The sequence below is a fragment of the Mastigoproctus giganteus genome, chromosome 14 (assembly GCF_048544385.1).
Source record: "Mastigoproctus giganteus isolate SK-2022 chromosome 14, ASM4854438v1, whole genome shotgun sequence".
Lineage (NCBI taxonomy): Eukaryota > Metazoa > Arthropoda > Arachnida > Uropygi > Thelyphonidae > Mastigoproctus > Mastigoproctus giganteus.
In genome coordinates this window covers 10,879,876-10,904,748 of record NC_143588.1, presented here as the reverse complement: position 1 = coordinate 10,904,748, position 24,873 = coordinate 10,879,876, and the positions used below count along the sequence as shown (strand labels likewise).

The window sequence follows — 24,873 nt, the reverse complement described above, 5'->3', positions numbered from 1 at the left end:
ATTGCAAAATGGTAGATTTATCACTTTTGTAGCATACAAATTTATAAATTGATAAGCATATAAATTAAAAGCAAACGACGAAACCTTCCATGACAAGAGCATAACATATATTGAACAAGGATTAACAAGAAACATCCACGCCCGTGATTTTGTGACCTCTCTCCCCCCACCCACAGAGCGCTGTTTTGACTGGTGAAGATAATTTTAGCCACGCCCGTGTTTTTTTATGGCGGAAAATGTTCACGGCGCTTTAAAATTCACATTTTTTTTTAGGTTTCATTTTATATTAAATCAGCGACCGCGAATAGCGGGGGTTTACTGTATATATATATATACACACATACACACACTCTATATGGACTTATTTTCACATTCAAATACATGCTAAACGAGAATCAGAACGATTTAATACTTGTACATAGTTTAGCAACATGTTTTGCTTTAACCCTTTCATGAGTGAGTATATTGAACAAAGGGGAGGCCACTTGTTATGAATTTTTTAATATTTAAAAAATTCATAAAATTAATATTCATTTTAAGTATTAAAACTTTGTAAAAAATTTATTATTTTGATTTTACACTAAAGTTTGTTAAAACTAATCAGAATGTAAAAGAAAATCACAAGTCTAACCCATTTTTACAATTGTAGCATCCACGACATCTGCTCTTGTAAGCCAAATCAAGTTTACAATATTACATTACTACAGTCAACAGTTGAAATCTCTTCCAATTTTCATTCCTTCCATTATAAACTGTCCAGACATGAAAACATTCCTGAAGGGGTTAACCTCATACTCAGTATCAAACTACAGTGTATTTTAATTTAACATAAACAAAATTAAACACATAATTTATAAGGCACATTATCTCACTAAAAAAATAATAATGTAAACAAAACTCCTCAGCACTTCAATGACAATGATTATACCAAAACCAAACATCATATCATGCACTAGGATAGAGACTGACTTAATCTGGTGGTGAGTGCATTCCATATTTCTGAGACCACATCTTTAATACTTATAGCATGGTCATTTAAGGATGTCTCTCTCTGTTTTTTTTTTTTGTTTTTTTTTTTTTTTTTTTTAGCAAAATGTCAAATGAAATTTTAAAAATATATATTTTTAAATTTCATTTGTCAATTTTTGGAGTTGATTGGGTGTTTGCAACATTTCATTACTTGCATAACTATAAAAACATTATTTTCCACACAGTTTTAATGGAAGTGAACAATTTCTAAGCCTAAGGAACTGGAATATGCATACATGAATATGTATACACATGCACGCCACCATTGTTAAAATAATAGTAAAATCTTTAATTCTTTGATGAGTACATGATCTGGGTAGCAGTAACCCAAAAGAATTGGTCGTATAATTTAAGTTCCTTAATGAAAACTGTATGTAAATGCTTTTATTAAATTTTATTATTTAATGGACTGTATTCCAGTATACACTGATTTTGAATATACTATATAAGTTACCACGAAAGCTTACCTTTCTAGTTTATTTTAACGTCTTATACATCCCCCCCCATAACTTTAAAATAACAGGACTCCTATTTTCCCTGACTATTAAAAGTGCCATGCCTAAAACCATTAAATTTACCATTCATATAATATATCTGATTGCAATACAATTGTCAGGCAGCTGCTAAGTTTTATATAAAATACCAAGTCCAAGAAGAACACATTTTCCAGTGGTGTAAAGGAAAACAAGAATTAAACTGTAAAGATGATTTAATTCTCGCTCCCTTCTGAATGCACATAAATGTACCCTGCTTTTTATTTTGCTGATCAGTCCTTAGTACACATATGATTACAATTAACCTGAAACAAAGCATGACCTTTCATAATTTTATAACCATCATTTGAATATAATGAGATTCATACAAAGGATTTGAGATATCCAAAGTTTGTCACAATGATGGGTGTACACATGAACACTACCCACATATGGGTTTGAGAAACATTTCTTAACATATATCCCTGTTTATAGCAAGATGCAGTAAACACACAAAATTAAGAGTGAAAAATGAAAGCACTATAAAGTAAAATAATATATTAAGGAAAAAAAAAACAAAAAAAACTATGAAATCCTCTGCCAATACAATACCACATGTATTAACATAATAGAAACTCAATTATTTTATATTACAGTAAAATATCAAGAACAAAAACATCCTTGGTAAACTAAGAAATACCAATATTTAACAAGCTTATTAACAAATTTTAAGAAGAATGCAGGACAGTGGTCGATATGCAAATTCAGTTTTTTTATGATCCTCCTCAAAATATACTATAACTTACAGGACTAATGTTATTGCAACAATTTTGATACACAGCTTCCCATAATTTGAAATATAACTAAATGTAGCACAGTGTTCTTCATTTGAGATTAATAATTTATCTGTTAAAATGCAAATAATTAGTATACAGATTTAGACACACCATACAATAAATATTTTTCTCAAAAATTAAGTACTTTTGTATTTTTAATTATAAATGAATAAACAGTGATATTAATATCACTAATTTTTTTATTAAAAAACTGAAATTAAATTATAATTTTCTCTTTAGTCTTTTCAATGCTCAATATTGAGCATTGTCATTGAAAATGACAATGCTCAATTCTCAATTCAAAATGAAGCAATGACAATATTCTGAAATATGTTTAGTGAGCCACTGTTATTCATGCATTAGTCTGATATAAAGAAAAACATTTAAATCATATAGATATTTTAAGAATTTAAACAATGCAACAAGTGACTAAATATTTCTTCAAAAAAATTCAGTCAGATAAGACCTGCATCCTTGGCCATCGAATGGAACAGAGAATTTTTGTTTTGAAGCAGTACAGAAGGGGGATCAAGTTCGGCAATTTCTCCCTTATCCAAAACCATCACCCTGGAAGATATTAAAATATACTTGTACGAACACACAAAATCTAAATTTTAGCTGCATTTCCAAAAATCCTATTATAGTATTATGAGTGTATGCTTATATTGAAATATCTGTTTTGATGCAAGTTCATTACATACATATAAAACAAAAGTTGGATGCAAAACCACATATTTTTCAGAAAATTTCAAGTACAGGGTAGGCATGAAATTACTTCCCATGAATTTAAATCTCATAAATGGATATTTATTTGTTACTTCAATGGAATGAAAAGTATGCAAGTTCAATTAAGGCTAGTTGACAAACAGAATTACTTGTGGTTATTAACGGTTTAGTGTACATGTTGTACTCTTGTTCCTGACCATTTGGCTACGTACATGAAGGGCATAGCTTTGTTCTGTGTAGCATTGTGTAAACCAAGTTTGCTACTTAGTACATCAATCTCATTGTGTGGGAGTGGGGGCTTCCACAATATGCACTAAATAGTAAACTTAGTTTGCGCATTGCTTGTTGATGTGTACAGAATGATGCTGTGCCCTTCATGTACAATGATATTATTTGTAAAAGAATAAGAGAAGTTTACCTCAATATGATACGTAGAACACTTCCGTATGACACTCTACAGAAATTAAAACGAATATTACATTACAGTATTTTATATACTTTTCAGGTTTTTTTTTTTTTTTAGAATGAAAGGTAAGAAATAGTTTAAAATGATGTACTTTTTATGCAGGACATCTCACTGCAGTAGTTGAAATCAAATCAAAATTTGTATACTTCTACCTGATTTTGATCTATTTCTTCTCTCACTGAGGGCAAAGCACAGAGTGCTAAGGCTTGGCACCAGGTAGTTCACTGTAATATAGCTACAGGTGTCAGATGTGACACCTGTACTGTAGTTATCTGGGACAAATAGACCTTTATTTGTTCACAAAGAGTGATGAAACAAACAACAGACTATACACTACTTTTCTGAAACCTTTTGCAGGTGGCCACTGCCAGCAGAATTGGACTTAGTAGTGGCACTGTGTATAAAGTTTACTTTATTAATGGTGATAAAGTTATTGCCTGTTGTAAAATCATAGCCTAAACTGTTCACAGTTGAGGTTTTAGTATTTGCAAAACTTGTTCAATTTGAATGTTTTTTTCCAAGTTTCCAACGTACATTTTGTTGCACGTGGAAACTTGGAAAATCAAGTTCTAATTTGTTTGTTGCTGTTGAGGAGATTAATTTCAGGTGCTTTCACAGTTCAAGTACATGAAAGTACTTTCAATTAAATCATTTAATTGTAGAGTGGCAAATTGTTGAGGGGGGCAAATTAAGCATTTCCTTCATGAGGGTTGGCAGTTAACTGCAGTAAACAACAGCTCTGCAATGGGATGTTTTCTTGACTGTCAACAAAGAAATACAAAATTTTAATCAGAAATTTGGATAGAACAGTATTCTGAACTAGGCTGTATGCAGTTTTTAGAGAAACTACACTAATTTATGAAAATCACAGTACACTTTGTGGTGACTGCACATTTACTGAATGACCTAAAAGTTTTGAAAGAAGAAAAATTAATGAACTCCTCAAAGCAATCTTCTGATCACTAACTTTAAGAATGTGATATAAATCATTTAATTCATAAAAACATCCACTCATTCATCCATAATTCATAAAACGTTCACTTTCCTTTTCCTTTTGACACCTGATTATCATAGCAGACTAAATCAGAAGGTTGATTCTGACTTAGTAGTAGGCAGTTCTACTGTTAAGGTTGTGGAGTCTAAAACAAGAGAACACTTCTTTTGTTCAGTGGGGGGAAGTACATTATTGCTGCGTGTGAATATATTGTGCACAGGTTCCCACTGAAAAATAATAAATGCTGAAGTAATTTTCAAATACTTCTCAGTATAACAAAAGTTAAGTAGTATTTGCAGTATCGATTTCAGGGTAACAACCTATCATAGGCTATTATGAAAGGATAAAGGACATGTATCTTGAGGTACTGACAAGTGCAGAGGGAAACTTTAAATAAAATATCTCCTCATGGTTAGCATTTTAATAAATTTAAAAAAAAAAAAAACACAGTTCAGATCTCTTGTGGATGTTTGTTTGTTATTTGGTTTTTAGGAGCATTAGCAACTAAGGCCATATTGTTCAGGGAATATGTGGTGGTCATTCACTGACCTTTCCACATCCTCCATATTTGGTGGTGACGGGATTGAACACTGGTCTAATCAAGAAGCGTGTGTTACGCACTGCTGCTCCTGGCTACAGAGGCGCCCTCTTGTGGATGAAACTGCAACCATTCTCAAAAGCAGGGCTACTGTTATAAACAAACCTTTGACTCAATATTTTTGAAGCACAAACTTTTTTTCCAATGAAAATTACAGAATATCTTGCTTTCCAAAAGTCAAATGTTGGGAGCTATGCCAAGAGTTTCAGGAATTTAAATCAGTACTTTGCAGAGGCCATTTAATGTCAAAGCTCCAGCTAATGAGATTATTTTCCAATTAATTTTTGCGAATAGTTAAACTCTGACAGAAATATATGGGATATTCCATTTTGAATATTTCGCTGTCATGCCTGATCTAATTCAGACAAAACAATCCTGACAACAGCTTGGTATATCTTTCCTCCAGTTAATTTAATAGTTGTGAGTACTGAATTAACTTCTGGAAAAACAAGGGTCAATCAACATAGTAAATTTTTATAGTAAATATAGTAAATTTTTCATCATGGGAATTTTAATGTAAGCACTGGGACTCTCTCCTTTGCCCCAGTGACACAATTATGGATTTTAATGGTGCTATAGAAGTAAAAATAAGCCTTATCTGATTTTGACAAATACAGTGAACCCCGCTTTTTTTTTTTTTTTTTTTTTTTTTTTTTTTATGAGAACCCCAAACACGAGAGGTATTAGAACCTATAGTACTTAGTACCGTGCTTGGGTTGGAGGTTGAGAAGACGAAAGAAGATATTTGTTGACATTGGACTTGAACTTCTGTAGATTGTAATTTTCAGGAAATACGTATGAAGGAAGGTTGTTCCAGAAAACGGCAGTTGAATGAATAAATGAGGAAGATGAAAAGTTGGTTCTGTGGGTTTGAAGTTGGACAGTAAATGGATGTTGGCTGGTGGCGGCACGTGTTCGGACTGTTTTGAAAGAGAGAGCGGGAATTATAGAAGCCAATTCAGAAGAACAGTGCCCATGGAAGTATCTGTAGAAGAGGCATGCAGCAGAAACAGTACGTCTATGAGAAAGCGAGTGGAGAGACTCTGTTAGAGATGAATCATTAATTAACCTAACTGCCCTCTTCTGAATGGAATCAAGAAGCCTGAGAGAGGTTTTGGGGGCACCACCCCAGATGTGGGAACAATATTCCATGGCAGGGCGGATTTGCGATTTATACAGAGTGAGCAGCTGTTTGGAAGAAAAGTAACGCCGAGAGCGAAAGAGAAAACCAAGTTTTTTAGATGCAGAGGAAGCAATATTTGTAATGTGCTTGTGCCAAGAGAGATTAGAAGTCAGGGTAATCCCCAAAAGAGATATATCATTTTGCCTAGAAATCGGAGTGTCACTAAAGATAAGCATAGGAGCAGAAGAATCCTTTTTGCGAGATATAAGACAAGACTGAGGGGTTGAAATCAACTAAGTTGTCTTTGCCCCACTGGAGAATTACCTGAAGATCGGCATTTAAGGAATTGGCAGCAGATTTTCGAGAACTTGAAGCTGATTGAGCAGGACAAGGTTTCTCAAAATGGAAAGTTGAATGCAATGTGCTATCATCGGCAAAACTATGGATAGGATTTCCAGTCAATGGAAGAAGGTCATTGATATACAAGAGGAAAAGAGTGGAGGAAAGAACTGAACCTTGGGGGACACCGGCATTAGTGGAGAAGTTAGAAGACAGAGAGCCATCTACCATCACCTTCAGTGAGCGATCAGAGAGAAAACTGGATAACCAATTACTAAAAACAGTTGGAAAACCATAAGATGGAAGCTTGTTTAGAAGACCTTTATGCCAAACACGATCAAAAGCCTTTGAGATGTCAAGAGCAACTACTTGTGTTTCACCGAACCTTTCCATTGAATTAGTCCATAAATGGGTAACATAAGCCAGAATATCACCAGTGGATCGACACTGACGGAATCCATACTGGCGATCGTTGATCAGACGGAAGGTTTCTAGGTAGTTCAAGAGTTGGCGGTTAATTGATTTCTCCCTTACTTTAGAAAGAGTAGAAGTAATTGCAATGGGACGATAATTGGATGGGAGGGATTTGTCACCCTTTTTAGGAACTGGCTGGATATGAGCAAATTTCCAAGCAGAAGGAAAAACACCTTTGGAATAAGAAAGTGAAAAAAGGCGGCAAAGAATAGGAGTAAGTTCAGGAGCACAAGTTTTGAGAACAAGTGGAGAAATACCATCAGGACCTGGAGCTTTCTTAGCATCAAGATTCATCAAAATCCTTCTGATATCCTTTTGACGGAAGACCACAGGAGGCATTGAATGGAGCGTGTTAGGAATGGTGGGAGGTGTTTTACCAAGATCATTAATACATGAGCTGGAAGAAAAATGGGATGCTAGCAGGTCAGCTTTATCCTTGGCTGAAGTGACAACAGAACCATCTGGTTTGGACAGAGGTGGGAGCAGAGATGGGCAAAAGTTGCGGCCAATAGCTTTGGCAAGAGACCAGAATGCTCGGCTACCATTAGGGCAAGAAGCAAGTTTTCTACTCTTAGCCTGTTCAAACTCTAGTTTGGACTGATTAATAACTGCTTTACAATTGTTGCGGGCTTTGGTGTAGGCTGAAAATGAAACTGGAGAATTAGAAACAAGCCAATTACGATATGCAACATTCTTCTCTTGAACAGCCTTAGCACATTTATTGGAAAACCAAGGTTTAGATAAAGGACGAGATTTTAAAGTGGAGTGTGGGATAAAGGATTCCATTCCTGCAAGAATAATTTCACTGACACGATCTGAACAAACGTTGACATCAGAAGTTTTGAAACAGTAATCCGACCAAGGAAAAGAAGAAAAGACGTCTCGCAGGTCATCCCATTTTGCATTCTTGTAATGCTAAACAATACGAGGTTGGGAATAGCCATGAGATAAAGGTTCCATTGGAGAAGAGACAATCACCAAGTTGTGATCTGAAGTGCCTAAAGGACCTCTCACTTCGACCTTGTACAATGAACTCTCCACGACTTTACAATGAACTCTCCACAATAAAATATTGTTCACTATATAGACAGAGGGATAGGTAGTCACGGTCATTGTGATAATGTTTGATAATCTATTAAATGGTGATTCTAATAAGCGAAAATAGGAGGAATATTATCCACAGGCTATAAAAGTAAAGATATAAAGCACAAATTTACACTTTATTACCTTACCAATTAACAAAATTAAATGATATGTGAAAAATTGGAAGAATACTTTCCATAGGTTAGCAAAATAAAAATAAATTTACGCTTACATACATAGCTTAATTAATATGTGCTGTACTGTACATACTAACTAACTGATATTTCTGCTCTCTGACTTTTTTTTTTTGGGGGGGGGGGTAAAAATGATAAGCAATCAATAACAAAGAACACAGCATGTACAAATTGCAACTAACACAATTCTGCAAATTTATGTTTTCTATATGACTGAAGATTTCAGTGAAGGGGAAACACGTTTCACCATAATAATGTAAAAACCCACAGAATTCCAGTTATTGGTATTATCGCAAATGCAATATGGTTGAGTTTACTACCCGTTTATAATAGATTGTACTATCAGAAAAGCCCAATAAACCATAAACTGCAAATTTTTTATGGTAGTGACTTCCAGAAATGTGTTTTAGAAAAATATCAGAGGCATTCAAAATTGTTTCAAAATTCAAAATTTTCGCAGAAATGCAACTGGAAATTGTTTTTATTGTTTTATGGTAGTAACCCCCAGAAATGTGCTTTAGTAAAATGTGAGATGTTAAAAGTGTATCTCTGCCTTTACGGTGTTGTTTATTCAATTGCTATACGCGCACAGCTTTGTTTATGTGTATCAACCGTGCCTCCTCATTTTGTAATTTTACTTTATTCCCTAAAAATGAGTAAAATACTTAAAAGGTGTGAAAAGGAAGCATCCTGGTGAAGACACTACAGATTCAGAGAGAAAAAGAAAAGCAATATCTATAAACAGAGGCGGACTGGGTCAAAAATTCTTATCCGGGAAAATTTATAGTGGCCTCATACTATGGTTTATGGCCAAAATCACACCAGCCTCCGGCCAACCGGGGTTTCCCCGGTAAGGCTTATGGCCAGTCTGGCACTGTCGATAGAGAAAAAATATGAAATTGTGAAATGCTTTGAGCGAAATGAAAGACCATGTGATACTGCATGTGCTACAGACCTAAATGAGGCAACGCCGAGAATTACAAAGAATGCAGAGAAAATGAAAACAACTTTCATAGCAGAACAACTCAAAGTGTAATTAAAATCCATTAGATTAAGACACAAGAATTGGAAGAGATGGAACGGCTGTCATCTGTTTGGATAGAAAATGAAACAAAAAACAAGTTTGCTGACGATAGAAGCAAAAGCATTAGCAATATTTTATTACGTAATAGTCGTAATGAAATATGTAAGTATTTTATTACGATTATTTATTGTGTTTGGTAATGTTTTGGTTACAAATGTGTGTTCAGTCTTGGGTGGTCGGCACCTAACCCTATTTTTCCCATAGGGCCTGTTTATATTGCACGATTTTGCATTGCACGAGGGTTTCTAGGAACACAACTATCGTGCTATACGAGGACTGACTGTACTGTAATAGCAAAATTCATCATACTTGCAGAATACTTCATAGCTATTGGTGTAACATTCCTAAAATAACAGGAAATTTGTTTTTCAAAAATAAAAACCCCAAGTGTTAATTTAAGAGCGGACTCTGTTACAGTTAACTTTATTTAGCATGTGCTTTAAATGAGTTCAATGTAATTTACACTTCCTTTTAGAAATTACTATAAGGCAGGGGTATGCAACCTTTTTTTTGAGTTAAGAGTCATTTTTGATCTAATTAAAAAAAAAGAATGAAAAGAGTTGCATCTCAGCTCAAGCTGGGGAGGGGGGGGGGGTTTAAGAAATGGAATAGAGTGGGAAGGTATTTTACTAATATTGGAAAAAAAATTAATAAACACCCAATTGGGTACGAATTAATGTGACTTTTGCTGCTGAACTTCTCGAGCGAGTCTCTCAACATCAGGCGACTATGGCTTAATTTTCATCTTTAAACATGCTGAGAGACTGATGCTCTTGATTTATTTTTAATATAGTTCATGTTCAAAAATATTTGTCCTCAGAAATACGTTGAACCAAAAACTGAGAAGTCTAAACACAAATATTTAAAAATTTATATACTTGTCTGGTAAGCTACTCCATGCATGGTCTTGCTTTTTCAACTCATCTATCACCGTTCATTTGTGTAGAATTTCAAGGGCAGCCTTTTGCCTTTCCAAGTTCTCAATTTCAGTTTTAGAGCATTTTAGTCGTGCACTTCACGTGTCCTTGATTTTTAAGTCCTCTAATTCCATTTCACATTGTGCTTCATGTGGGCTAAACATTAAAGAGCTGCAGTTACATGTTCAAAGAGCCGCAGGTTGCCGACCCCTGCCATAAGGGGTGGGTATTGCATTATATCATTAGATCTCTTATCCATATTTCTAGATGAACACATTACCCTGAGTTCTTTCTTTTGGCATATGCACATTATTAGCATATTATAAACGTTGCTTCTGCATAAAAAAAAAAAAAAAACTGGGTTTTCTTTTTTTGCCTTTGGCATTTTTCTTCTAAACAACTACTCAACTCTGTATAGACCTCAAATTTACCTTACCATGAAATACTGTTCCCTCTCAAGCGTCAAACTCTATCCAGATTCTATTCAAAAGAGGGCAGTCAGGTTAATTAATGAGAGTCTTTAGACTCCAGGAAAATTTCCTTGGGCTGGAGAATTGCTTATCTCCCCAATCCAAAAAGGTGTTGCCAAAGAAGGAGTAGGGAAGATCATAGAATGTAAGGTTAAATATGAGATTCAGGATCATTTCGATAAGAATGGTATCTTCAATAGATTCCAGCACGAGTTTACTGGGAGAAGTCACCTGATTAGATCTTGTAAATTATTATGATGTAGTCATTAAATAGTTGGAAGCAGGTAACAGTTTTAAATAAGTCTGCTAATCTAGATTAGTAAAGCTCTTGATACTGTCCTTCATGAAAGGCTGCTATATAAACTGGAGGTTGGACTTACTGGTAAGATGCTAAACTGGATCGCAATTTGGCTTTAATGGAGATAGACAGTTTTCAGAAATGGCCTGTCTTCAGAGTGGACTAGTTTAACAGGTGGGGTCTCTCCACTCACTGTTTTAGACATTCAGTTTCTGCTGCTGTTGTTGGGATTGAGGTTTAATGGTGCAAGAGCTGCTACTGCTATATTATGCTGCATGCTTTTCTATAGATACATTCATTTCTTCGGGATTGGTAGCTATTATTCCTCATGTTTTCCAATCAGTCTGAATGTATGCTACAACTAGTCCATTTATTTATTTATCCATTTATTGTCCACTTGAAACTCACAGATCCAACCTTTCCTTGTTTATTAATTTCCTGATACCTCTTGACTTCTATTTTTGTGGAATAACATTTCTTCACTTGAATTTCCTGAAAATCATATTATACAAAAATTAAAGTCTAATATCGAGAAGTATATTTTGTGTTCTTGGCCTTCAACCCATGCATGGTATTAAGTACTATAGGTTCTAATACCTTTTGTATTTAGGGTTTCATAAAAAAAAGAACCAGTGATAGTTAGGTGATGAGGTATGTTTGTATTCTGGCACCTACAGCACCCCCACCTTCTGTTTCTCTCACGGGTTAAATATTTGTTGATTGTCCATTCCAAATTTCATCTTTTCTTTTAAGAGGGTAGTTATATACAGACAGCTGTAACGATACACTTAACTTTAATCACCCTATATAAAAATATACAGTAAACCCCGCTATTCGTGGGGGTTACGTTCCAAAGTATAAAATATATAAGAAAAACTAGTCTAAAATTTTGTCTATTTATGTATTATATGTACCTTCATAATATGACTATGTACATAGTGAAATGCAAGAATATGGCATCGAAATGAAAATAAGAAACAATTTAATATTAAATGTAATATTTATTAGAAATTTCAAACCAGCGCCTTTGCTAGCAAAAAAACTTATCCTGCCAGTGCTATCACCAGTTTCACTAAAGTGTTGATAAAGGAGTTTTGCCTTTTCATGAATGATGAGTGAACTTAACGGAATTTTATTTTGAGTTCTGTCTTCTATCCACAGATTTTTGAAGCAATTAGCGCGTTTTGCCGGACACTACGGCGGATTTTTTCTTCCGATTTTTTGATTGATCGTACTGTTGACTCATTGATTTTATAATGTTTTGCCACTGAGGAGACACTTTCACCATTAGAAATTTTGTCTAATAACTCAATTTTATTCACTAATGTCATCACCTTTGATATTTTCACATTTCTCTTGTTATTCGTTGCCATATTTTTGTATAGGTTAGAAACAACTTGTCCACAATAAAGTCACTTTCGTCCGTTAACACACTCGAAAAAATCTGTTTTACACTGCAAAACGGTAGATTTATCACTTTTGTAAACATATCAATTTATAAATTGATAAATTTATTCAATTTATAAGCATATAAATTAAAAGCAAACATCGAAAACTTCCATTACAAGCGCATAACACATACCGAACAAGGATTAGCGAAAAACATCCACGCTCGCGATTTTGTCACACCTCTCTCACCCCCACCCGCTGTTTTGACTGGGAAAGATAATTTTAGCCATGCCCATGTTTTTTTATGGTGGATAATATTCATGGCGCTTTAAAATTCACATTTTTTTTTAGGTTTCATTTTATATTAAATCAGCGATCGCGAATACAGATACCGCAAATAGCGGGGGGGGGGGGGGGTTACTGTATATATAATATACAGAATCTATATATATAAAATAAAGTGTGCAGATATACAATAAAATGAATATACATATACATCACACAAAAAAACTTAACCCACATTAAATGTCCAGTAGGTTTCAACAACATATATTGTCTTTCTCAGACATATTCATTGTGACAGGCTCCTAATATAAAAACAGAATGCATGGGACAGCCATGACGATACTTGGAAGTCTCTCATTATTTGATAAGCAAACATAAAATTTTTCCTTCTGCTATCAATATGAGCCACACAACAGCACAAGTGATTTGAAGTTAGGGTGAATACAAACTTTCCCATCTTTGATGATGATATTGCTCATGTACTGAGGATGTGCACTGCCTCTAATTAGCAGCAACACTACTGAATGATTAGCAAAGCAATCATATGAATCATATGACTGATTAGCAAAGCAAGTAAATGTCCTAAGAATCATCTTAGGAACCAACTGGATGCCATATATGTAACATCCACTTCGCTACTATTATTAGCAGTATCTGCATATTGCAGGACAGATGTATGGAAGTTTGCCTTCAGTCAGCAGGGTGGCTGATTGTTTTAACAAACTTCCATCTTTGTTGTTGAAATAGGTCGTTTTAATAAATTCAAGGAAGAACTACCAAACTATTGGAAGGGATGGACAGGTGATGTGGAAAGAATTTTTTTTTTTTTGGCTGATGCTTTATAATCTTGCTTTCTTGCATTGAAGTATGTATACGGTTATATGTACATTTAGCAAGAACAAAGAGAAAAAAGTTTGAATAATTCATTTTTTTTTTTGTTAGTTGTTGGTGCATCAGCTTCTGTGGCCATAATGCACCTCCCAAAGTTTTTGCACTACTCTAATCCAAGCCCAAGGCGGGATTCGCACCTGTGACCTTTGGGTTGCCAGGCAGGTACTTTACCCACCCGGCTAGCCCGGTTGGCAATAATTGATTTACAGGAACTCCCCGACTTACGTAAACTTTTCCTGGCCCATGCAAACTTAAAAAAATCGCGGAAATATTTGCATTCCGTAGGAACAAATGGAGTTTTCGTGAAAATATCATAATGTGAACCCAATAACATGTTTTTTTTTTTTTTTTTTTGTAATTCATTCCACATCCTTGGAAGTTGGAAATTGCACGACCCTTTCATCGTTATCATTCCCGTTATAAGAATCAATTTTGAATGCCTTTGTGATATTTTTCTAAAGCACATTTCTGTAGGTCACGGCCATAAAACAATTTGCACTTTTTGGTTTATTGGGCTTTTCTGTTTGTGCGTCTAATTATAAACGAGTAGTAAACTTGATCTTACTACCCATTTGCAATAAGATAATACAGATAACTGCAGTTGTGTGAGTTTTTATGCTATTATGGTGAAATGTGTTCCCCTTCACTGAGATATTCAATCATATAAAATACAAATTTTCAAAAACTTCTCTTCATTCCTATTTATGTATTACAGTGATGAAGGGAAAGTGACCAATGGAAAGTGACCAATGAAAAGTGCAAGTGCTGGCAGTGCCAGGAAACGAAACAAAATCGATTTAGCAATTAAGATTAAAATGATTAAGAAGTATGAAGCAGGACAAAGTTTGTCATTTATTGCAAGGGAATTAGGTCCCGCTGCTTCAACAGTGAATACTATTTTAAAGGACAGTGTGCATATAAATGAACACGTCAAAGGATCAATCACTTATGATCAACAGTGATCACAAAACAGCATTCAGGTGCTATATCGAAGATGGAACAGCTGTTAATAATATGGATCGAAAATCAGATTCAGAAGCGAGTGCCCCTGAGTTTAATGACCATTCAAGCAAAAGCAACAAGTACTTATAAAGATATTAAGGATAAGTACAGCGAAACTCCAAGCCAAGTTTGTGGCAAGCAATGGGTGGTTTAATAGGTTCAAGCATCGTGCTGGTTTCCACAATGTTAAAGTATGCGGTGAAGTCACCAGTGCTGATTCTGCAGCTGCAGAGAAATTTTGTGATGTGTTGGAAAAAATTACTGATGAAGGTGGCTATTGAACACAGTAAATTTTTAACATTGATGAGACTGCTCTGTATTGGAAAAAAAAAAAAAAAAAGCCAGATAAAACATACATTGCCAAAGAGGAAAATACAATGCCAGGTTTCAAGGCGTCAAAAGATAGGGCCACGCTCTTGCTTGGGGCTAATGCAGCGGGATATTACAGATTAAAGCCACTGCTTGTGCACCATTCTGGAAATCCTCGTGCATTTAACGGCATCAATAAAGCCATCATACCCGTGCATTTCCAATCGAAACAGAGAGCATGGATAACAATCTCTCTTCTTGAGGATTGGTTTAAATGCTGTTTCATTCCCACTGTTGAAAATTATTGTAAAGACAATGATGTCGTTCCTTTCAAGATTTTTTTTTCTATTATGCAATGCTCCTGGACATCCTACGCATCTAGATGATTTCAATTCGAACACAAGTCATATTTCTATCGCCAAACACAACTTCGCTCATCCAACCTATGGATCAGAGTGTTATTTCGAATTTAAAAACATACTATTTACACACAACATTTGCTCAGGCATTGTCTGCAGTAGATGGTGAGAAAAATTTTATGTGAAGAGACTTTTGGAAATCTTACAGTATTTACCATGCCATCTTAAACATAAATAAGGCCTGTGCAGAAATTACTAAAAGTTGTTTAAATCATTCATGGAAGAAAATATGCATACAGCATGTAAAAGGCTTCGAAGAGTTTTGAAAAGACAAATCATATGAAGGGGTTACAGATAAGATTATAAAGGTTGCAGAGCTACTTCAGTTGCAGGTTGTTGCCAAAGATGTGGAGGAGTTAATAGAGGAATAAGAGAAGGAATTATGAAGATTTCTAAAAATTTCGTATTGAGAAGGAATTATTTAATGAAGAACTTATTGACTTGCAGGCAGCGATAGTGAAAGAAGAAAATGCTGACAAAGCTGAAGATGAACCAAATGAGGAGCCAAGATGCTTCATCACCAGAAAGATGGCAATGGCATTTCGTGAGATTGCATTGGCAATGGCGAGGTTTGAGAAAATGGATCCTGACAGCGAACGATTCTTAAAAGTTAACAGAGGGGTGAATGATATGTTTGCTTGCTACAAAGAAATCTACGATGAAAAGAAAAAAAGCCACTGTCCAGTCATCCATTAATATGTTCTTTTGTAAGGTTGAGCGGCTTCTAAATCTCCACAGCCCTCAACCTCTGCAGTGGCGTGCTATTCATGTGAAGACGTTGATTCTGGCAATGATGCTTGAGAGGTAAAACTTACTGACATTATGCCTGTCTTCTCACTTTTTTTGTAATTTTATAATTTTGAAATTTTTTTTAAATTGCACCCTTGTAATTTTTCCTGCACAATGAGATAAAAAATTTAATAAATACAATAAATAATTCTATTTACATGTTCGTTGAACATTTCTTTTTTGATTCAGTCAATTTAGTGAGCACAGTTGTGAGTGCTGCACAAGCATGGGGAAATTCCCTGACTTATGTAGTGTTCCACAGAATGCAACCCTTACGTAAGTTGAGGAGTTCCTGTATATGTCATTGATAACATATAAATATAATATTAATAAAATAAAAATGGATATGAAATCAACTTCGAGAGTTAAGGTATACAAATTATTTCTCATTAAATTAACACATGGTCCCACATACAGAGTTTTTGTTATTATGGCATAAATAGGCATATGAAATGATTCCTGGGTTAAAAAAAACCAAAAAATGTTCTGAACAATTTTTCGATCTGATGGAAGTAACAAAGATTTCTCATTCAAGCAATTTGCATTCATAATGTGATGAGTGTCTAGAGAAAAACTGAAGACCAGAGCATTAAAGAAATGAGCTTGTGAACAGCAAGTGAAAGTAACTATTTGTTTCACTGTTTCATGTGATGATGATTGTGCAAGGCTCAAGGGATAGAATTTTTTTCAGCTTGGACTGTACTTATTAACAGGAGAGATTGCTTCTACAGGGACGGGATACACTTAAATAGAAAGGGTGCAATGTCAGCAAGAATATTTGCTGATGCTATCGAGGCAGTGTTAGGTTGGTCAGAAAACTGATAGCTTGGGGGGATACAAGGACTAATAGTTTAACAGTAGCCGTAGGCAGAGGTGAAGGTGATTCTTGCAGAACTTCTATTAGAATAAGTGGCGACCTGGAGCGAGGGGTGTTGGGGGTTTCAGGGACGGATGTCAGTCATCGTGAAACAGGTGGGTATATGGGATGTGTTAGAGTGGCTGAGAATAGGAATAGGTGCATGTATACTTGCATGTATACCAATGCTAGAAGTATAGTAAATAAATTTGATGAATTTGAAGTGTTGGTCAAGACATCAAAGGCGGATATTGTTGGGATATCAGAGACGTGGTGTCACCCAGATATAAGGAATGCCGAACTGGAATTTGGGGAGTACAATGTGTACAGAAAGGATAGCCAGGATAGGAAGGGAGGAGGTCATCATCATCATCATCATCAGCCATTTTCAATCCACTGCAGGATGAAGGCCTCTCCAGAAACTTTCCAATTCCTTCTGTTTTGAGCACTGGCCATCCATTTACTACCCACAAACTCATGAATTTCATCTATCCATCTCCGCCTTTGTCTTCCAGGTTTTCTTCTAGCTCCTCTTGGATACCATTCTGTTATTTTCTTAGTCCATCTGTCATCATGTCTTCGAGCTATGTGTCCTGCCCAAGACCATTTTAGTTCTTTAGTTTTGATAAGAATGTCCTTTACTTGAGTTTGTTGCCTAATCCATGTGTTTCTCTTCTTATCTAACAGTCTGATTCCCAATATGATTCATTCCAATCTTCGCTGTGTAGTTCTCAGCTTCTCTTCCATTCTTTTGGTGAGTGCCCAAGTTTCACTTCCATAAGTCATGGTGGGGAGTATACATTGGTTCATTATTTTACGTTTCAGACAAACTGGGATATTGCTCTTCAGTATGTGACTATATTTCCTGAATGCTATCCATCCAAAATTTATTCTTCTCTTGACTTCCAGCCATTTATCATTATTACAGCTAATGACTTGTCCCAGATAAGTATATGACTCCACCTTTTCAATTACTGCTCCTTCAATCATTATTTCCCTTTCTGTGGCATACTTGTTCATCATTACTTTTGTTTTAGCCATATTCATCTTTAGTCCAAAATCCTTATTAGCTGTGCATAACTCATTAAGATTTTCCTCTCGTTGGGATCATGGCTAATGACCACAATGTCATCTGCAAATCGTAAATGGTTTAGGTACTCTCCGTTCACACTGACTCCTTTCTATGACCAGTCTAATCTTCTGAAAGCTTCCTCAAGGGCAGCAGTAAACAGCTTGAGAGATATTGTGTCTCCTTGTCGAACTCCTTTCTCAATTTTAAATTTCCTACTGTCTTTGTCTAGTCTAATAAAGGAGGTAGCACTCTCATATATTTTCTTCAAAATCATAATATATGGGGTATCTATGCCTTGTCTTTCCAGTGCCCGAAACATTGCCTTATGCTGTATGGAGTCAAATGCCTTTTCATAATCCACAAATGCCAGGCATAATGGTGTTTTATATTCATTTGCTTTCTCCATTAGCTGTGATATTACATGAAGGTGATCCATAGTTGAGAATCCTGTCCTAAAGCCAGCCTGCTCTTTCGGTTGATTTTCATCAAGTATTCTTTCTAATCTGTTAGTAATGACCCTTGTGAACAACTTGTAGATCTGGGTTAGCAAGCTAATTGGTCTATAATTTCCAATTTCTGATTTATCTCCTTTCTTATGCAGCAAAATTATGATTGCATTATTCCACTGCTTAGGCATCACACCTTTTCTAATGCACTTCGTGAAGAGCCTTGCCAGTTTTTGTGTTATGTCTCTTCCTCCCAATTTTAACAACTCTTAGCATTAGCATTAGCATTAGTAGAGGCATTTGATGCAAGAAAGCAAGCTTATGCAGCATCAGCCAAAAAAAAAAAAAAAAAAAGTAACATAAATAAATAAAAATAACCACTTCCACTTCACCCCTCTGTTCGTTCGAAATACCTGTCCAGCTGAGCCTTAAACTTATTTAGGCTATCAACTTCCACGACAAGGGATGGAAGTCTGTTCCACCCACCAACCACCCGCTGGCTAAAGGCAAATTTCCGCACATCTATCCTACATCTGTCTTTCCTCAATTTGAATTTATGCCCTCTCAGGTGATTTTTCTGAGCTAGAGGAAGAATCCCATCAGCATTGAGCATGCTCAAACCATTCAAGGCTTTGTACACCTCTATCAGATCACCCCGCTGGTGCCTAGTTTCCAGACACTGTAATTTGCAAAACTTAAGCCTTTCTTCGTAAGAGAACCCCTTTGTCCCATTCACCAATCTAGTTGCCCTTCTCTGTACTCGTTCCAGCAGCTCTACATCCTTCCTGAAATGAGGCCTCCAGGCCTGTATACAGTACTCTAGGTGTGGCCTGACCATTGCCTTATACAAGGGAATAATCACCTCCTTATCCCTGCTAGAAAAATTCCTATATATCATTGACAATACACCATGAGCTACTCTTGCAGCTCGTCTGCACTGCTCAGAGAACTTCATATCTGCCTGCACCACCACCCCCAGGTCCCTTTCATTCTCTACCACTGTCAGTGTAGTACCACAGAGTTGATACGCTGCTCTGGGGTTGCTGTTTCCCATATGTAGTACTTTACATTTGTCAATGTTAAACTTCATTTGCCACCTCGAAGCCCATCTGCTCAACCTTTCCAAATCCTGTTGCAGCAGCATAGTGTCAGTAGTGTCCTTGACAACCCTGCCAACCTTCGTATCGTCTGCAAACTTGGACATTAAGCCTGATATACCATCATCAATATCATTTATAAATACAGAAAACAATAAAGGCCCCAATACTGAACCCTGAGGGACTCCACTAATAACATTAGTCCACGATGAGCAGTGTCCATTGATTACCACTCTCTGTCTTCTCACCCTCAACCACCCCTTTATCCATAGCAGCAACTTGCCTCCAATGCCACACTGCTCCAATTTGTGCAGCAGTCTTCCATGTGCAACAGTATCAAAAGCCTTTCTAAGATCCAAGTATATAATATCAAAGTTATTCCCTGCATCCAGTTCTTTTGTGACTGCATCATAGTATCCAATCAAATTGGTCAGGCAAGACTTCCCCTTAACAAAACCATGCTGTGTCCTAGCTATAACTGAAGTCTTGTCTAGATGATCCTGCAGTGCTTCTTTCACCAGTGCCTCCATTAATTTTCCGGGAACAGAAGTTAAACTCACAGGTCTATAATTACTTGTGTCAGCTTTTGATCCCCCTTTGTGAATTGGGGTCACATTTGCACATCTCCAGTCAATGGGTACCTCCCCTGAGTCCAAGGAAGCTCTCATAATTATGGCTAAGGGTTTGCTTACCTCCTTTGCTGCCTCCTTTAATATAACTGGATAGATCCCATCCACCCCACGTGCCTTTCTTGTGTTTATCTTCAACAATTTCTCCTCCACTTTGCTCTCAGTTATTACAAGATTCTCTAGCTTACTGCTAGAATTGAATACACCTCTGGCATTCCCCTCGCTGAATAACTCCTCATGTGTGAATGTCGATGCAAAATATTCATTTAGTTTGTTAGCTACCCGAGCAGGGTCATCAACAGTTGACCCATCGATCTCAAGTGGTCCAATCTGATTCATCCCCTTCCTTCTAGAGTTTACATAAGTAAAGAACTCTTTGCTGTTTTTCTTCGCATCCCTTGCCAAGGATCTCTCGTAATCTGCCTTCGCCTGCCTAACCTCCTTTGTAACTTGGTTACAGATCAACTTGTATCTATCATAGGCGTCCGTGTCACGTGTTAATTTGTATGTATCCCATGCATTTTTCTTCTCTGCCATATGCCTCATTAGTTCATCTGACAACCATTTAGGCCTAAACCTTGAACAATATTTCTTAGTTGGTATGTAAAGCCTAGTAGCTTCCACGATAAGTTCTTTGAATGCTTCCCATTTTGAATTTGCTGTTGGCAATATCATCAGTTGATCCCACTGTATAGAATTTAAATACTGTCTCAGTCCATTGTAGTCGCCTTTACGAAAGCAATACCCCTTCCCTTTACCCCTAATGGTAGTTACCTCTTTGAGTAACTCCCACTTCAGCACACTGTGATCACTGCCACCAAGTGGTTCATTTATCTGCAGATTCTTAATGCATGAAGAATCACTACTGATAATCAAATCAAGAGTATTACTCCCTCTAGTTGCCTCCCGAACATGCTGATGTAGAAAACAATCATCCAATAAATCCACAAAAGCCTTGCTACTGTGTGAGTGACCAGCCCCCAAATTCCAGTCAATATCTGGGAAATTAAAATCCCCCATTATAAGACTCTCTGATTTACTGGCCCACTCTATTTCTCCGAACAGTTTCTTATTATACTCATCAGAGTCATTAGGCCTATAGCACACTCCTACTCTCAATTTTGATCTCCCAATGCTTATGTCACACCAAACTGACTCGACACTGCACTGTCCAGCGATGTCGACTGGCTTCACTTCCTTGGATTTTATGTGTTTTTTAACTAATAGCATAACCCCTCCTCCCTTCCTATCCTGTCTATCCTTTCTGTAGACATTGTACTCCCCAAATTCCAGTTCTGCATTTCTTATATCTGTGTGACACCACGTCTCTGAAATCCCCACAATATCTGCCTTTGATGTTTTGAGCAATACCTCAAATTCATCAAATTTATTTACTAAACTCCTAGCATTGGTGTACACACAAGTATACATGCACCTGTTCTTTTTCTTAGCTACCCTAACACAACCCATGTGTTTACTTGTACCCCAATGATTCCCAGCAGTCTCTGAAATATCCTGCATCTTATTTTCCAGGCTGCGGCTCATTCCAATAGAAGCAGTGCAAGAATCACTTTCACCTCTGCCAGTGGCTACTGTTAATCTATTAGTCCTTGTATCCCCCCAATCTAGCAGTTTTCCGACTCACCTAACATTGCCTCGATAGCATCAGCAAACATTCTTGCACCCTTTCTATTTAAGTGTATCCCATCCCTGTAGAAGCAGTCTCTCCTGTTAACAAGTACAGACCAGGCTGAAAACAATTCTACCCCTTGAGCCCTGCACAATCTTTCCAGGGCCGAATTGATTGACAGGGCTCTCATCATATACTCCCTCCTATCGTGTCTGGGCAGAATTGCAGACACTTTCAATTTCAACCCTAATTCACGGCTTTTTTTCATCAGTGACCTGTACTTGTCAAGTAATTCCGCCGGTCTCCTACTCTTAATGTCATTAGTGCCAACGTGTACAACTATATCACCTTTTGTGCCCTTAAAAGATGATATCCGCTCTACAACGTCATCAACTTTTGCCCCTGGCAGACATACCCTGGTCCTATTCCACCTATCCTTTTTACAAAGCATGTTTCCCGTTTCCCTGACAATAGAGTCACCAACAACTACTAGTTCCTTTGGGACCAGCGCATTCTGCCTTGGGGGTTGCCGCTGTGTTCCGCGATGACCAAGTGCAAGCTCTGGCATTGGTGTGGGCAGCTGAGAGCTTGATGGGCCCCTCACTTGTAATCCTTCGAGGGCATCCACCCTATCCTTCAAGCTCTCATATAGGCCCATAACAACCCTGAGTTGTCGCCTTATCTCCTTACACTCCTTGCATCGCACACACACAAAGACATCCCCCATGGCAGTATCATGTCCCATACTTGACTGCTCCGCAAACATCAAGCAAATAGTGCATCTTACAAGGCTGTGATTCAGAGGACAACTGCCCCCCTCAGTTCTCCCCTGGGCCACAGCATTCCCATTAGCTTGAGCTTCAGTAAATTCATCTTCCCCTGGGGCTTTCTGATTCTTCATTTTCTTCAATGCATATTCTACCTCATCAGGAAGAATATAGGGTATGCTGTATGTGTTGCTACTTTGCAATCCATCTTCCCCACTGCTGGCATCATTCCCTCGCTCCTTGTATAATTCTCTATAGTAGTCTTCTGCTATTTGAATTATACCTTCTCTGCTGTTTATAAGTACACCATCGCTATTCTTCAGTTTCAGTATCATTTGTCTTTCTGTATTACTGCTCATGGCTGCTGATTTAATTCCTTTGTTTTCCCTTAATGCTTGTTCTACGTTTCTTGTGTTAAATCTTCTTATGTCCTCTCTGAGTCTCTTTCTAATGGCTTTGCATAACTCAGTATACTCAATTTTCTCCCTGTCAGTGTTTTTCTTGCTTTTAATTTGTCGTCTTCGGTTCATCATGACAAGTGTTTCTTGACTAATTTTTTCTTCTTTGGATTTCGTTTTCCCTATAGGTTTCTTGGGCTTTATCACTTTCAAAAAGTTGTAATATTCCTCGTCGATGGCTTGGTCCTCAGCAGTCTGCAGAAGCTCATAATTGTTCTTAAGTTCCAGTACATACTGCTTTTTCTCCTCTTCTGTTATCTCAAAGACCTTTGTATTATTTACTCGAGTCAGTTTTTTCCTTTCCTTTCCTTTCCTACATCTATACCAAGTGTACATCTTACCATTCTGTGATCACTTCCAACATTTACCTTATTCAGGACAGTAACATCAAGAAATAAAGAAAAATATAAAATCAAAAGAAGTGCATCCAGTTGATATAGATGAACAGTGCACTGTTGAGTCAGTTTGGTGTGACATAAGCACTGCGAAAGCAAAAATTAGAGTAGGAGTGTGTTATAGGCCTAATGACTTGAATGAGTACAATGAACAATTGTACAGAGAAATAGAGTGGGCTAGTAAATCGGAATGTCTTATAATGGGGGATTTTAACTTCCCAGATATTGACTGGAACTTGTGGGTTGGGCACTCACACATTAGTCAGACTTTTGTGGATTTATTGGATGATTGTTTTCTGCAGCAGCATGTTCGAGAGGCAACCGGAGAAAGTAATACTCTTGATCTGGTTATCAGCAGTGATCATTCATGTATTAGGAATTTGCAGATTAAAGAACCACTAGGTGGCAGTGATCACAGTGTACTGACGTGGGATTTACTTAAAGATTTAATTACCATCAGGGGTAAAGGAATGGGTTTTTGCTTCCGTAAAGGCGAGTACAGTGGTCTCCGACAGTTTTTAAATTCAACCAACAGTAAATTCTAAGTGGGAAGCATTCAAGGAATTAATCGTGGAAGCTACTAAAAGTTTCATACCTATTAAGAAATATTGTTCAAGGTTTAGGCCTAAATGGTTGTCAAATGAACTAATGAGACTTGTAACAGAGAAGAAAAATGCATGGGATGCATATAAATTATCAAGCGACTCAGAAGCCTATGGCAGATATAAGTTAATCTGTATAATCAGGTCACAAAGGAGGTTCGGCAGGCGAAGGCAGATTACGAGAAATCCTTGGCAAAAGATGCTAAGAAAAACAGCACGGATTTCTTTACTTATATAAACTCTAAAAGGAAGGGGATGAATCTGATTGGTCCACTTGACATCGATGGTTCGACTGTTGATGATCCTGCTCAGATAGCAAACAAACTGAATAAGTATTTTGCATCTACATTCACACGTGAGGAATTATTAAGGTTTGAAAATGGCAGAAGGTTATCAAATTGTAGCAAGGTGCTTAATGATCTTGTAATAACTGAGAGCAAAGTGGAAGAGAAATTGTTGAACTTAAACGTAAGAAAAGCACCTGGGGTGGATGGGATCTATCCAGTTATATTAAAGGAGGCGGCAAGGCAACTAAGCAAACCCTTAGCCATAATTATGAGAGCATCCTTGGACTCAGGGGAGGTTCCCACGGACTGGAGTTGTGCAAACGTATCCCCAATTCACAAAGGGGGATCGAAGGGTGACACGAGTAATTACAGACCAGTTAGTTTAACTTCTGTTCCGGGTAAAATAATGGAGTCGCTGGTTAAAGATCATCTAGGATCATCTAGAC

General features: G+C 36.8%; 1 protein-coding gene across 3 annotated transcripts in view; it reads right to left on the bottom strand.

The window, feature by feature from the left end:
- Positions 1–2,757: 2,757 nt before the first annotated feature.
- Positions 2,758–24,873, bottom strand: part of LOC150074975 (ATP-binding cassette sub-family C member 1-like) — an 889,139-nt gene continuing 867,023 nt past the window's right edge. For all 3 annotated transcript variants that reach the window (XM_090388347.1, XM_090388349.1, XM_090388348.1), the window contains one exon: positions 2,758–2,905. In XM_090388347.1, the coding sequence (XP_090244473.1) occupies positions 2,794–2,905 (112 nt within the window). In that variant the 3' untranslated portion in view covers positions 2,758–2,793. The remainder of the gene's footprint in view (positions 2,906–24,873) is intronic.